We start from the raw sequence: 14,035 nt of genomic DNA on the forward strand, positions 1-14,035 counted from the left end.
ACTTCTGCCTGCCCCCCACCCCTCCCCTCCCCCCTCTTCTCTCCACCTCTCCTCTCCCCTCCTGGGGCTGTCGTGCCCAGGCCCCTCTGGACCTCCCCTCCTCCCCAAGCCTCTGGCCTCATTGTTTGGCTAGAGCAGAACCCCCGGAATGGAACAGATGGACGGACACCAGGGCCAGGGTCCCGGGAAAGGCTGGGCCAGCGGGTGCCGGGAAAGAGGAGCATTTGGGGGAAAACAAAACAGAGGGAGGAGCCGGGGAGGAGGTGGCCTGGAGCCGGGGAGGAGGTGGCCCGGAGCCGGGGAGGAGGGCCTTCGCAGAGAGGGGCTAAAGCCTGGAATGGAATGGGGGCGGGCCCCAGGGTGGGGGCTTTGGGCCCCGGGGCTCAGAGCAGGCCCTGACGCCGACTGGCTCCGCAGGTCCGGGCTGACGTCGCCGCCCAGATGGCCTCCAGGCTGACCTCGCTGACCCTCCTGCTGCTGCTGCTGGCTGGGGTGAGTGGCCCCTTCCTGGGATGGGGACGGGAGGCTGAGGATTAACCCGTCAGGCTCTGGAGAGTGAGGAGAGCTCCTCTTGGGATCAGCCAGTGTGATCCTTGCAGCGGCATTGGTAGAAAGCGTGGAAAGAGCAGAGACTCAGAGTGACGCAGGTTCGAATTCGGGCCCGCCGTGCACCAGCCGTGGTGGCCTTGAGCAAGTCACTTCTCCGAGCCTACCTGGGCTGATTTACAAAGCGGAGAATAAAGGAGATGGCCAGTATTTTGTGATATAAAAGCGAGCGGTGGTTGTGGAGGCTGAGCTGCGGGGGGTAGGGGTTTGCCTGCTCTGAAACGCAGACTCTCCTGAGGAGCTGGAGCACGTGAAAACCCCAGGAGAAGTGGCCGCAGACACACCTGGGCCTGAATGGGGATTAATCCAGTGAGAGGTCTGGGAGGTCGGGGGTGAGGGCGGAGCCCAGGGGAAGGTGGATGCTTGCATTGGCGGTGTGTTCACGTGTGTGGAAGTTGGCAGTCTGTGCCCTTTGAGATTTAGAAAGTGATGAGCAGGGACCTGGAATCAGACAGAGCTTTGACTCTTAGTTTTTCCTTTGGCTTCTGGGAGACCTTGGGCCACTTACTTATGTCTCAGCATCAGTTTCTTTGATCAGCAAAATGGGATTAATACATGGTTTCTCAGCCCGGAACTGCCAACATTTGGGGCTGGATAATTCCTCGTTATGAGGGCCTGTCCTGTGCATCGTAGGATGTTTTGCAGTATCCCAAGTCTCTCCCTGCCAGATGCCAATAGCATCTCCGCCCTCCCCCCATACCTCCCTTATGACAACCAAAAATGCCTACAGATATTGCCACATGTCCTTTGAGGGCCAAAATTGTCTCTGATTAAAAGCCGCTGATCTATACTATTTCTTCCTTCCCCCCTCCTCTCTTCCCATCCCCTCTTCCCTCCCTCCTTCTTCCTTCTTCCTTCCTTCCTTCCTTCCTTCCTTCCTTCCTTCCTTCTTTCTGGAATGCTAATTATTTTCAATACCCACTAATGGTTGCAACCCACAATCTGAAAAACCACTGTTGTAAGGCAAAGACCACAAGTTCAAATGACTGGACTGACTAGGCAGGTGAATGCAGGAACATAGGTAAATGGCCGTGGACTCTCAGCTCCAAAATTTGGGAAACTAATTCCTATATAGCAGTAATTGCTCAGCACTATCAGAGGCCCTGCCTGGTCTTCATCTTCTGCGGAGAACATCCCGGCCCCCACCCACCGCACCCCTGGAATGCTTTTCCAGTAATAATTTGCTAGCTGCAATTAAGAAGCAACCCCCCCCACCCCCGTCCTGAAGGAATTAGTGGTGGTGGCTCCAGGGCAGGTGCCTAACCCACCAGGCTTTTTCAGGAAGTATTTCTCAGGTACAGGAAATTGCCCACATCCTACCTTCTCTTGCTTTGAGTGTTTGAGGGGACTGTGCCTTGTAGAGAAATAAGAATGAGTTTCTTGAACTGCAGGATAGAGTCTCCTCAAGTCTGAATGGCGCCAGCCGCAACATCACAGACCCAAAGACCCTGCCAGAGGAAATCAAAGAAAACATCTCAGAGAAAGAGATCTCCAAGAATGGCACCAGCCACAACATCACAGACCCAAAAACCCTGCCAGGAGAAATCAAAGAAAACATCTCAGAGAAAGAGATCTCCGAGGATGGCACCAGCCACAACATCACAGACCCAAAGACCCTGCCAGGGGAAATCAAAGAAAACATCTCAGAGAAAGAGATCTCCGAGAATCTACTCACTCAAAACACTGTGGGCTCTTCCGCCATGCCGACAACCAACTCAACCATCCTAAGAGCCAAAACCACCACGCAACCTATCCAGCCAACCACCGCACCCACTACTGGGCCCCCGTGCCCGGAGCCTGTCACTTTCTGCTCTGAGTCAGAGAGTCGTTCAGCAGAGACCTTGTTGGGGGAGGCTTTGGTAGATTTCTCAGTGAAGCTCTACCATGCCTTCTCGGCAGTGAAGAAGGTCGAGGCCAACATGGCCTTCTCCCCTTTCAGCCTCGCCAGCCTGCTCACGCAGATCCTGCTTGGTAAGAACCTGACCAAGTTCTCTCCAGGTTGTGTGTTGGGCCCTCCTGTGAGGGTCCCCAGCTCAGACACCTACACAGCTGTACTTCAGTGAGGAAGCTGTGAAAATGGGCCACATTATTTTGGGGGCGGGGGGGATGCATAATCTTTCTATTCTTGAACATTCATTTAATGATGATTTAATAGGTACTATTGCTTATAAAACCCTACGGACTAGACAAGAACATATAAAACAAGGTGCCATATAAAACAAGAACCAACCATGGTTCAAGGTAAGGTGATAAAAGAGACGAAACCAAAGAGAAGCCTTGTGATAATGTTGCTTCCTTGCTGTGTGACCTCGGGCAGGTCACTTAACTTCTCTGAGCCTGAGGCTTCACGTGTAAAATGGAGCCGGTTGTATTTACCTAAGAAAATGAAGCAGATAGTAGCCCAATGCCTGGCTTGGTGGGAGGTCAAAAATGTTACTTCCTATGACTTCCTGAGGGATCAATGTCAAGTCCCAAGGGGTAATTACCCTAGAATAGGCACAAACAAATTGCTACAAGCAGTGGAGACAGAGCCATCACTCCAAGGGAGAAATTCCAGGAAGGCTACTAGAGATACTATGAGAGCCTTCCCTCTGGAGTCCTGGAATCCTAATATCCTTAGCCTCTACCCACTACATCCTGGTAGCACCCCCCTGCCCCGCCATACCTCCCAAGTTATGACAACCAAAGTGTCTTCAGACATTTCCAAATGTCCCCTGGGGGGGGCACATTTCAGTTGGTTGGTTTCGGTTAATTTCCTTATTGCCCAGAAGATGCCGATTGAATCCTGTCTCCATCCTCCACTAATTAACTATGTGATCTTCAATGAGTAGGCTACTTAATCGCTTAAAACCTGTTTCTCATCTGCACAGTGGGGATAGTAATTGTCCTTATGGAGAAAGATTATTGTGATTCAATGACATAATAGGAGAGAAACACTTTAATGCCTGGAACCAAGTAAGTACTCAATAAATTTTATCTATTGCTGCACAAAGATGTGTACAATAAGTATTTAATAATGAATAACTGAAGTATTGAACATCCATCCTCATTTATGATGCTCTGTCTGATGTCTCCTCTTAATAGTGATCTAGTGTTTCTGCCTATAGGATGAACATTTCGTAAACTCAAACCAACTAAATAATACTATGTCGAACAGGCAGTGATTGACCAGGCTTTGAATGATGAGTGGAATAAAACTTAGGTAGAAAAATGGGAGGAGAATATTCAAAGCTCTAGAAAAGCTTAACTGATTATTTATAATTCCCCACCCCTCTCTTTCTGACATACGCATTGTCTTGCGAAACCATGCTTTCAGCTGTGGTGATGTGTCATCCCTTCCATAGCAGGCGACAACCCCCCATTCCAGCTCGGTCCCTCAAAAGTGGTTTTGAATGGTGGGCCCCCACACCTCCTGCAGGTGGCCCTCATCTCTACTCTTTGTTTAGGGGCTGGGAACAGCACCAAGACAAACCTGGAGACCACCCTCTCCTACCCGACGGACTTTGCCTGCGTCCACCAGGCCTTGCAGGCCTTCACATCCAAAGGCTTCACCTCAGCCTCTCAGATCTTCCACAGCCCAGGTGAGTGCCCGGGGAAGGGTGGCAGCTGCTGAGCAGGGTCCTGAGGGGATTCTGAAGGGGACCCAGCATTGAGGAAAGAGGACAGAGAGAATGTTAGAGCTGGAACATCGCAGATGGACTGCAGAGCAAGTGAGGGCCTCAGCAGACTTATGGAGTGGCTCCAGGAGCTGGGTAGTTCCCCTGGGGAGAGTTGGGGCAAATCATTTGCATTCATCAACTCTGTTTAGAATAAGAGTTCCTGAACAGATAGGGCTAGATAGCTTATAGAAGCAAACAAACAAACAAACAAACAGATGTTAGCTAACATGAGTCAGGGGAATCTTGGGGTTCCTAGTCTTTGTGCTTTTTTTGTATTATATCAATTTTTTGTCATTTACATGTGTTAGATTATTAAGTAGGTAATAAGAACAAAATGATCTAATATAATTGGTTTCAAATTTTGTTCCCCAGAGCCCTAGGGTTCGGCAGAGCTGCTTTGGGAGTCATGATGGGAGTTGGGGGATCAGGGTGGTTGAGTAAGGTGGGGTACCACTTCCTGTGAGCGGGAGATGGAGCCACATGGGCTCGGAATTCATACCAGCCTCAACCAGAGCCCTTTTATATTGTGGGCTTCAGATATGACTTTATTTGCAAACACAGTTCTGCTATTTAATAAGATTTGAAAACTATAGATCTCGTCTGACCCCCTCTTTAAATAAAGGAGAATTTTTTTCTGTCCTTTGTTTGACTTATAGAAGTAATACTCATTCTTTGTAGAAACTGAGAAAAATATAGAAAAGCAAAGAGAAAGCAAGAAAGAAAACTCACCTAATCCTACCGTGTCTAAAAAAAAATCCTCTTTTTTTAAATTAAGTTTATTGGGGTAACATTGCTTAATACAATTATATAATTTTCAGGTGTACATTATAATTTGACATCTGTATATTCTATTGTGTGTTTACCACTAAAACCCTCTTTTTAGAGATGGGAAAATATGGCTCAGAGGTGTTCAAGTAATGTTGCATTTACTTTCTTGCTATAAATCAGCTTTATCCTCTGTCTTGCTAGGTTGGTGGAAAATACAACTGTATTCAATATTAGTTGTTTAGTCCAGGAAATGTTTGTTTCTCTTTCAAACACTATTTTCCTTAGCGGACATGGGCTTTGGAGAGCAAAAGCCAGGAAGTCTTGTTACAAACTTTCCCCGAGACCAGAAAGCGGACTCTGCTCCCCCTTGAATTAAGGAACGAGAAGGAAAACGACAGGCTAACAGAAGTTCAGATCTCAAAGAGTTATCTTGCCGAGCCATGGTCACATGGCAAGCAGAAGCAGCAAAGCCTTAGAATGAGTTCTGCTCCAAGTTCAGGGTTTGCTGGCTTTGGGCCTCATTGTAAGAAGAGTGGGCTGGCCCCCTACTCCGACATGCTACGCTGAGTGAGCACAAAGAGCGAAGGGGAGAGGGTGTTCAGGGGACTCTTGCCTCCTTTTTTTACCTGCCCACCCTCCACCCCCCAGACCTGGCCATAAGGGATGCCTTTGTGCATGCCTCTCAGAGGTTATATGGCAGCAGCCCCAGAGTCCTGGGAAATGACAGCAATGAAAACCTGAAGCTCATCAACACCTGGGTGGCAGAGAAGACTAACCAAAAGATTGGCCAGATTCTAAGTAGCCTGCCCTCCGACACTCGCCTCATCCTCCTCAACACGATCTACCTGAATGGTAAGGGGGCCCTGGACCAGGTCACCTGCCCATCCTGAGTCCTTCCTCCTCCGCTGGCTTCAGAGCCCACCCAAGCTCCACAGCTGGATCCCATTGTACCCACCCCAGCCCTTGCTAACAGGGATTTTAGCTTTTCATCCTTTCCCCACCTGCGTTAGACTAACCCTCCCCCTCTCTCTTTCCTCCAGCCAAATGGAAGATAACATTTGATCCCACAAAAACTAAGAAGGAGCGCTTTTACCTCAAATCCTCTGAGATAAAAGTGCCCATGATGATTAGCAAAAAGTACCCGGTGGCCCATTTCACTGACCCGACTCTGAAAGCCAAGGTAGGTTCTGGGCTCTTCCCACTCCTGTTTCAGAGCCTCTTGTGTGTCCTGATTTCGTTTCTGCTGTGGTTCCATCAGTTTAGGGTGTACCCTTACTAATTCATCATTTCTCTTCCTTCCCTCTGTATTTCCACCCTGTCTTTTTCCCTTCCCCCCTCTCCAGCCTTGGCCGAGGCAGGCATTGTTTATGTTAGGCTGGAAAGCAGGATTCTAAAGTTTCTTCATTCATCTCTACTGCACTGAGTAGCAAAAAGTGAGTCACGTTTCTATGCAGCGCATCTGATGTGTGCACGCCTGTGCAGCATGCATATGTTTGTGTACACGCGTATAGGTATATCTGTGTGTGCCAGCACGTGGTAAGCATGTGTGTGTGCATGTCTTAAATGGCTTACGTTTCTTAGCAGAAATTGAACCGTCTAATTTCAGTGGGCGGGTGGGGAGGGAAGACAGAATCGGGAGCCCAGAGGATTCTAGTTAGTAAACTGTCTTACGTCAGATATTTCTGCCTCGTTAGGTCAGCAAGACACAGACCAATGAGATAGGAAACAATGGGAGACACCCAGGGACTTAGTTCCAGGCTGACATGCCAGGTTTGTGTCCACTTTGGGAGGTGTCCTTAGCTTCCCCTCTGCCCACAGCGTTCTTCGCTCAGGTTTTCACATAACTTGTTACTTCTGTTCTTCCAGGTGTCAGCTCAGAGGTCACTTTGGTGGAGGGGACTTCCCCCTCCTTAAAGTAACCCCCTCCTCACCTTGTAACATCACCCCATTTTGTTGTGTTTGTGGTATTTATTGCTATCTGAAATGATGTTATTTGCTTATTTGATTACAATATTCTCTGTCTCTCTGAGATATTATCTCTCTGCTTGGGAACAGAGAGACCTTACCTGTCTTGTTTATACCACATTGTCCCCAGTGCCTAGACAATGCCACATATAAGAAGTGCTCATTATAGGTTTGCTGAATAAATGAATGAATTCAGTGAAGGGTGCTAACATGAGTGGCTGGAAAGACTTCATGAAGGAAGTTACTTTTGCCCTTTCATGCACATTTCCACCCAGTCATCCAGCCCTATTCAATGAATTTGACCATTCATAACTATTTAACAAAACCAGAATAGCATATGTATAAGGCAGAGGAAAGTGAATATATATGGCACGGTCCAGCCATCGCTCTAACTCGTTGTATATGGGGGGAGGGTATCAGCGTGAAGTCTTTTTGGTGCCAAAGGAGCCCAAAAAACAGTTCCTTGGATTTTAAATGGATCGTTGATTTAATGTTTTAATGTTATAAGTTCAAAATCAAAATCTTACTTAAGCTTTTTAATTTTAAGCAAATTTATTACATTATTTATAATTTTATATAAACACAATTTTGTTTATTCTCTAAGCTGCTTTGAACAGATTAAACTTGAAACCATTTGTTTCATTTACAAATATGGTTAATTAATATTCCCCAAAGCATTTCGCGTTTATATGTATACTTTACAAATTTAATATACTTGATTTTTTTAAGTATGTCATATACCTGACGGGGCAGAATTACAATCCTGCTTCGCTATATCTTCCTAGCACCTAAAGCCTAATTGTAAACTGAAAATTAAAGAATAAATCGACTTTCATTCAACATCTCAACGCCATCCTCAAAGTTAGTGAAATTATGCTACACCTTTTCGCTTAAAAGCATAAAACTAGCATGTCTGAGTCTCTTTAAAACTATAAACACTATTTTAAATAATAAACACAGATTATCCTGAATTTATCATCTGGTGTTAATATTACAGAGTTGGTTCACTTTGTCCTTATACTTAATTCTAAGTCTTCCTGGGACTTGAGTATTTACCCAACTAAGGGGATTAGATTTATCAATTCAGGGATGCTGAGGTTACTGCCTTAGAAATTCAAGACCATATATGGTACTCCCTTGCTAGAGATTAAAGGTCCATATGCAGGGCTTGAAGAATGCAGACTGCCCAGATGAGCACACCCTATATTGTCTAAGGTTTCTCAGCCTTGGCACTGTTGACATTTCGAGTTTGATAATACTTTGTCATGGGGTGCTGTCCTGGGCATTGTAGGATTTAGCATCATCCCTGACTTCTACCCACCAGTAGCACCGTGAGCCCCCTCTCCTGTCCCAAATGTGACAACCGAAATGTCTCCAGATACTGCCAAATATCCACCCTTGGGGGCCAAATTCACCCTTGGTTGAGAACCCCTATATTAGACCCACGGGTCCTGCAGTTCTCACTTTTGTCTGGCCGTCAGTGAAAGTCCTTCTAACAGCCAACTGGAAAAGTAAGCTGGAATCAGCTTGTACACAATCTTGAATGCCACACTAAGAGATTTATATTTATACTTAATCTCATAGGCAGCAAGGAGCCATACGTCTTTAAAAGGACTGACCTGGTAACTGGTGATATCTTATGCACGTTATATTTTTTATGCATAACACACTTGAGAGGGAAGGAACAGGACTCGGAGACATCACGTCACTTGCCTGTATTACATAGCTCGTCAGTAGCAGAGTCGGGGTGTGATCCTTGGCCCGCATGATCAGAAACGTGTGTTCATCCTTCTGCAAATCACCAGCGCAGAGTCAGACCAGCACTGTTCCCCGAGCTGGCATCCCCGTTTCGTGGCAAAGCCTGGGAGCCTAGGTCTGTCTGCTGCTTGTTGAAGTCGTACAGACTCCAGCAGCGGGCTGAAGATCAGCCTTGGGACCCAGCAGATAGGAAGACTGATAAGGTTCACTTCTTGTTCTCCAGGTGGGGCAGCTGCAGCTCTCCAACAACCTGAGCTTGGTGATCTTGGTGCCCCAGAGTGTAAAACACCGTCTCGAAGACATGGAAGAGGCTCTCAGCCCACAAGTCTTCAAGGCCATCATGAGGAAGCTGGAGATGGCCAAGTTCCAGCCCACTCTTCTGATGATGCCCCGCATCAAAGTGAAGACCAACCAGGACATGTTGGCAGTCATGGAGAAACTGGGTGAGCCCCGGCAGCTCGGGGTTGCTCCCAGATCATCAGAGGAGAAAAGGGTGGGGGGGTCCCTAAAATGCAGTTAGCACTCTGAGTGTTTTTAACTTTTATAATTTCAGGTTGTCCCTCAATCCTATGAGTTAGAGGGGCAGGTGCTTTTATCCCATTAGATCATTAAGGAAATGACTCAGAAAGTTTACACGACTTAACCAAGGTCCTTTGAGCTAAGTTAGAAGTGAGCCCGAACCCCAGTCCAGATCTCCAGGTCTCTCAACTGTTTCCACTGTGGATCATTGTGATGGAGACACTGGGACAGGTGACTAAGGTGAGCCTTGGATGCTGCTGCCCCCGCAGACGTTTCATGACACTCAACCACCCCACGCAATATGCAAGAAGTAATCTGGACAAGAGGGTCTCGAGGCTTCTGAATTTAGGAGAGGCTACAGAAACTCCATTCCCTAACCTTTGGCCTCGCTTCCTGATCTTTGATTTCATGTCCAGATATATCACTTCATTTTCTGTTAAAGAACTTGACCTCCTAATAGATGATCTTGTTTCCTAGTATATGACATCACACCTTTGCATGTGACCTCATTTGGTAACACGGGTCCTCTTTCTGATATAATACCTCACTTCCACGTGTTTGGTTGACAAGGAAGCAGTGACATTATTTTTCAGGATTTTGCGGGGGGCAGGTGGAGGCAAGGCCTCTCCCCAGTTGAGAGAAAGTGGTGGTTAGGATGACGATGGGCCCACTGACAGAGCATCCCATGAACTGGACCAGAAGGCGTGATCTATTTTTTTTTTTTTTGATAAGCAAGGGGGAGGAAGAAGAGAGTACTGGGACTGGGGACCGACCCAGAAAATTCAGGAGCTGAGGGTTTTGTGCCAGCCTTTGACTCATTGTTTTTCTCTGGTCATGCCCTAGAATTCTTTGACTTTTCTTACGACCTCAACCTGTGCGGGCTGACAGAGGACCAAGATCTTCAGGTGTCTGCGATGAAGCACCAGACCGTGCTGGAGCTGACGGAGACAGGGGTGGAGGCGGCGGCGGCCTCAGCCATCTCTGTGGCCCGTACTCTGTTGGTCTTTGAAGTGCAGCAGCCCTTCCTCTTCCTGCTCTGGGACCAGCAGCACAAGTTCCCTGTCTTCATGGGGCGGGTGTATGATCCCAGGGCCTGAGACCTTCCCCTCGGGCCTCAGCTCTCCCAGTGACAGCCCTGCCGCCACCTGCCTGGACTTGCCCCCGGCCACCTCCCACCTCTGGTGTCTTCTGTCCTTCACCTGGAGGGCTCCCTCGGGTTCTGGCGAAGGGACCTGCTTCTGGCATCCCTTCCCTATGACGCTCCAAACCACTTTTTGCAGCTTTCTCTGGTTTGAGTTCACTAAACTACAAATAAAACCTGGCAGACCATGACTTTCTCTTTCATTTGCCTTTCAGTCTTGAAGGACAAGGACCACCATGTCCCCATGTCAGCCAGCTATTGCCTCGTAATAAGCTCTCCAGACTAGTGGCTTCAAACGAGAATCGCTCGTTTCACTTAAGCCTCAGGTTGGCAAAATGGTTTTACAGATCCGGGCTGGACCCGGTGGATCTTTCTCAGGCTTGCTTACACACCTGCAGTAGTTGGCAGGGTGATAGTTGAGGGAAGACTAACCTACAGCGCGGCCTCAGGTGAGACACCTTGGCTGTTCTCCACATCTGCATCCCTCCAGCAGGCTCGCCGGCAGTGGCAGAATTCCAAGGAGGGAGTCAGAAACGGGCCATCGTTTTCACACCTCTGCACCTCTGTTTGCATCAAGTTTCCCATCAGCCAAAGCAAGCAAGTCACATGGCCAGACCTGGAGTTTGGAGTTGAAAAGCGCTGGAGAGTTACAGGGCAGAGTCATTAATTGGAGGCTATTCATGCAATCCGTTTATCACCGTCACTATCCCCCTTATTTGTCTGGGACAACGGTAATAACGGTAGCTGACGCCATTGGGAACTTACACAGGCGGTCTGTCAAGAGCTTCGCAGACATTCCTCCTCACAACTTTATATGGTAAATGCGCGACTCAGAGGCTAAGACTCAGAGTCATGCAGTTAGGAAATGGCAGGACTGGGGTTCAAAAGCACATCTCGGTGATTCTAAGCTCCTGGCCATGCTGTGTCTCTCTGCTCTTCCATCTTAAAAATCCTGCCTTTTCTTCATATTTTCTTGAGTTGTTCAACAAACATAGTGCCCATCAGTCTGCACTATGCTAAGTGCAGGGGATGTAAAGATGACAAACTAGCACCTGCCTTCAAAACCTACAGCTTGAGACAGAGAGGAAGATAGATTTTTAACCCAGAGCAGAGCGTTCTTTCTTGTCATCTCTGAAGATGTCTCATAATATGTGCTATCTCATTTCTAGTTTATTCTCATAGACTCGCTGATGCTCTGCCTCTTAGCCTTCTATCTTTCTCTTTCTCTTTCTCCTAATCCCATTTTTGTCTCAACTCCGTCTCTATTTGTCCCCTTTTCTCCATCCACTATGTCTGTCTTGTATTTATTTTTATTAAGTATACAGTACATTGGTTAGACATTTATATAGTTTATGAAATGATCCCCCGCTTACTCTGTCACTCATCTGGCTCTACACGTAGCCAGTGCATGACTGCTAACTACATTCCCTATGCCGTGCTCCCAGCCCCCCGTGACTGTCTTCTCTCCCCATCTTCCCCTCTCCCAGGTAGTGTTGTCAACCCCAAAGGGCCGACCGATTTCCAGGTTTAGCCCTCTGGCTGCTGGTCGGATCATCCTCGGCCCTTCTCACTCACCTGCTTGCCTTCAGCTCTCGCTCAAGACATTCAAGTTCACAGCCACAAACAGTGCAGAGGTACCTGTCTCCCCACCCGCCCCCAGACGGTAATAGGGATCTGGGCATCAGCCCACAGATATTTCTCAAGCATCTGCCCTACACAGAGACTTGATTCGCTAATAGGGTCTCAGCTTAGGTCAAGCTAGTCCTGCCCAAGATATTTGTATGGGGTGAGTCCTTTCCTTAAGGCCCTCAGAGGGACCAGGATATATGTTCACGTCATTGCCGCCCCCGCTTCAAGGACTTCTGCCAACTGCAGAGTCTAGTTTCCCAGTTCCCGCTCTCACAGACTACCCTAGTGATAAGGAGAAACTGAGGCATAGAGGCAGAATAGTGACTGACCTAGTTGGGTTCTGCAGCCAGGCTGGCTGCTCTCGGCCCTCTGCGCTGGTCCCCTTGTCTATGGCCTGAGCTGGATGCCAAGTTCCCAGCTGAAATGTAAGATGGGAGGTGACCCAAGCTTCCACTGTGCTCTTCCTAGTTTACGCATGCTTCGGTCGAGGTCAGGAGGTTCTGAGAGGGGAGGAAAGAAGACTGGGTTTGAGGATCATTCATGGCTTATCCCCTACCCCATCATTCAGTCATTCATCTGCTACCCCTTGCTTCCCACTTCAGGACCTCGCTCCCCACGCAGGCAGAACCTCAGGATGCCAGGTCCCAGGTCAGAGGCCTTCCCTGTAGCTCAGTCCCCCAGGCAAGGCTAAGAACCAAATGGGAGTCACCCAGACTTGGCTTGTAGCCCTGGGGGCGTGGAGAGATCACCACTTCACATCAGGCTTGATTAGCAGAATGATCTCTGCCTGCCCTTCCCTACTTAGTGCCCCAAAAGACAAGTCTCTCAGGCTGCTGGGAAGATGCCAAATTCCTGCCTGGGCTGGTCCCACATTGATTCTTCTGTGAGAAAATGTTGAAAGCAAAGACACCTCTCAAATTCAGGAAGACTCCCCGCTTCCTGGGGGAGATGCTGACATGATGAAATGTGACTGAGCACTCAGGAGATGAGAAGTTACCTGCACAGTGCTTTGCAAATGTTTTAGCCCTCCCCTGCCCCATCATGAGAGCCAGGTATTATTCCTGTTTGTGAGATAAGGAAACTAAAACTCAGAAAGGTTAAGTAACTATCCAAAGGTCACACAGCTGTACAGTGATCCCATGTCTGAATTCAAATGTATTTGGTATCTTGTTTGGCCAGGTTTATTTCCTTTCTGCCCAAACCAGACTATAAATCAGTTCTGGTTTTTTTTTTTTATGCCCTGCACCATGTGCCCCCACTAGGCCCATCAAAGTGCCTCACACACACACACGCACGCACACACAATCCATTGAGTGAATAACTGAATCACCTTATCCAGTAAGGGGAAAGAGAAGATTCTTATTCTTCTGGAAAGAGTAGAAAATCTGGAAATGAAGAGAATTTAAATACTTTCTGTTCTGAGATTTTTCTTGTAAGAGGCCATATGTCACTTTTTTGGGGGGGGAGGGGGTTGTTTGTTTAAAACAATAAACATTTATTTAGCTCATGAGTCACTGAGTCCGGTGGGCCTGGCAAGTTTACGGTGGCCTGCTGCAGTCAGCTGGGGGCTAGCTAGCTGGGAGATCTGATGAGGTTTGGCTTTGTTGAACTTGTATATTTTCTTGCACATGTCTTGAGCCTTAGCTGAGACGAATCAGCTGACAGGCTTTGCTCCATTTGGTCTCTCGTCTTCCAAGGTGCTAGTCTGGTTATTCATATGGAGGTTGCAGGGGACATAAAGTGAGCCGAAGGATGCAAGAGGCACTTCCCTCTTGAGTCTGAAGCTAGAAGGTAATATAGCATCACTTCTGCCTCATTCTATCGACCAAAGCAAGTCATGAGATCAGCTTAGATTAAAAGAGTAAGAGAAAAGTCCCCATTTTTAAAGAAAAGACCTGCAAAGTCATTCTACAAAAGGCGTAGCTATAAAACAAAAACATGAATAATTGTGACCACTTTTCCATCTACCATAGTGGTCTTACATGTTTGT

The 14,035-nt window shown here is 47.7% G+C and overlaps 1 protein-coding gene across 2 annotated transcripts in view; it reads left to right on the forward strand.

Annotated features, from left to right (window-relative positions):
* SERPING1 (serpin family G member 1) overlaps window positions 1-10,604 on the forward strand; it is a 10,824-nt gene extending 220 nt beyond the window's left edge. The window contains exons 2-8 of one of the 2 annotated variants that reach the window (XM_006906002.2): window positions 418-492; window positions 1,998-2,577; window positions 4,053-4,187; window positions 5,682-5,885; window positions 6,074-6,213; window positions 8,980-9,199; window positions 10,119-10,604. In XM_006906002.2, the coding sequence (XP_006906064.1) occupies window positions 442-492; window positions 1,998-2,577; window positions 4,053-4,187; window positions 5,682-5,885; window positions 6,074-6,213; window positions 8,980-9,199; window positions 10,119-10,372 (1,584 nt within the window). In that variant the 5' untranslated portion in view covers window positions 418-441 and the 3' untranslated portion in view covers window positions 10,373-10,604. Of the gene's footprint in view, window positions 1-333; window positions 493-1,997; window positions 2,578-4,052; window positions 4,188-5,681; window positions 5,886-6,073; window positions 6,214-8,979; window positions 9,200-10,118 lie in introns of those variants that run through there. The other variant, XM_025040941.1, reaches the window with a different exon arrangement.
* Window positions 10,605-14,035: the final 3,431 nt, after the last annotated feature.

Source organism: Pteropus alecto, unplaced genomic scaffold (assembly GCF_000325575.1).
Source record: "Pteropus alecto unplaced genomic scaffold, ASM32557v1 scaffold91, whole genome shotgun sequence".
Classification (NCBI taxonomy): Eukaryota; Metazoa; Chordata; class Mammalia; order Chiroptera; family Pteropodidae; genus Pteropus; species Pteropus alecto.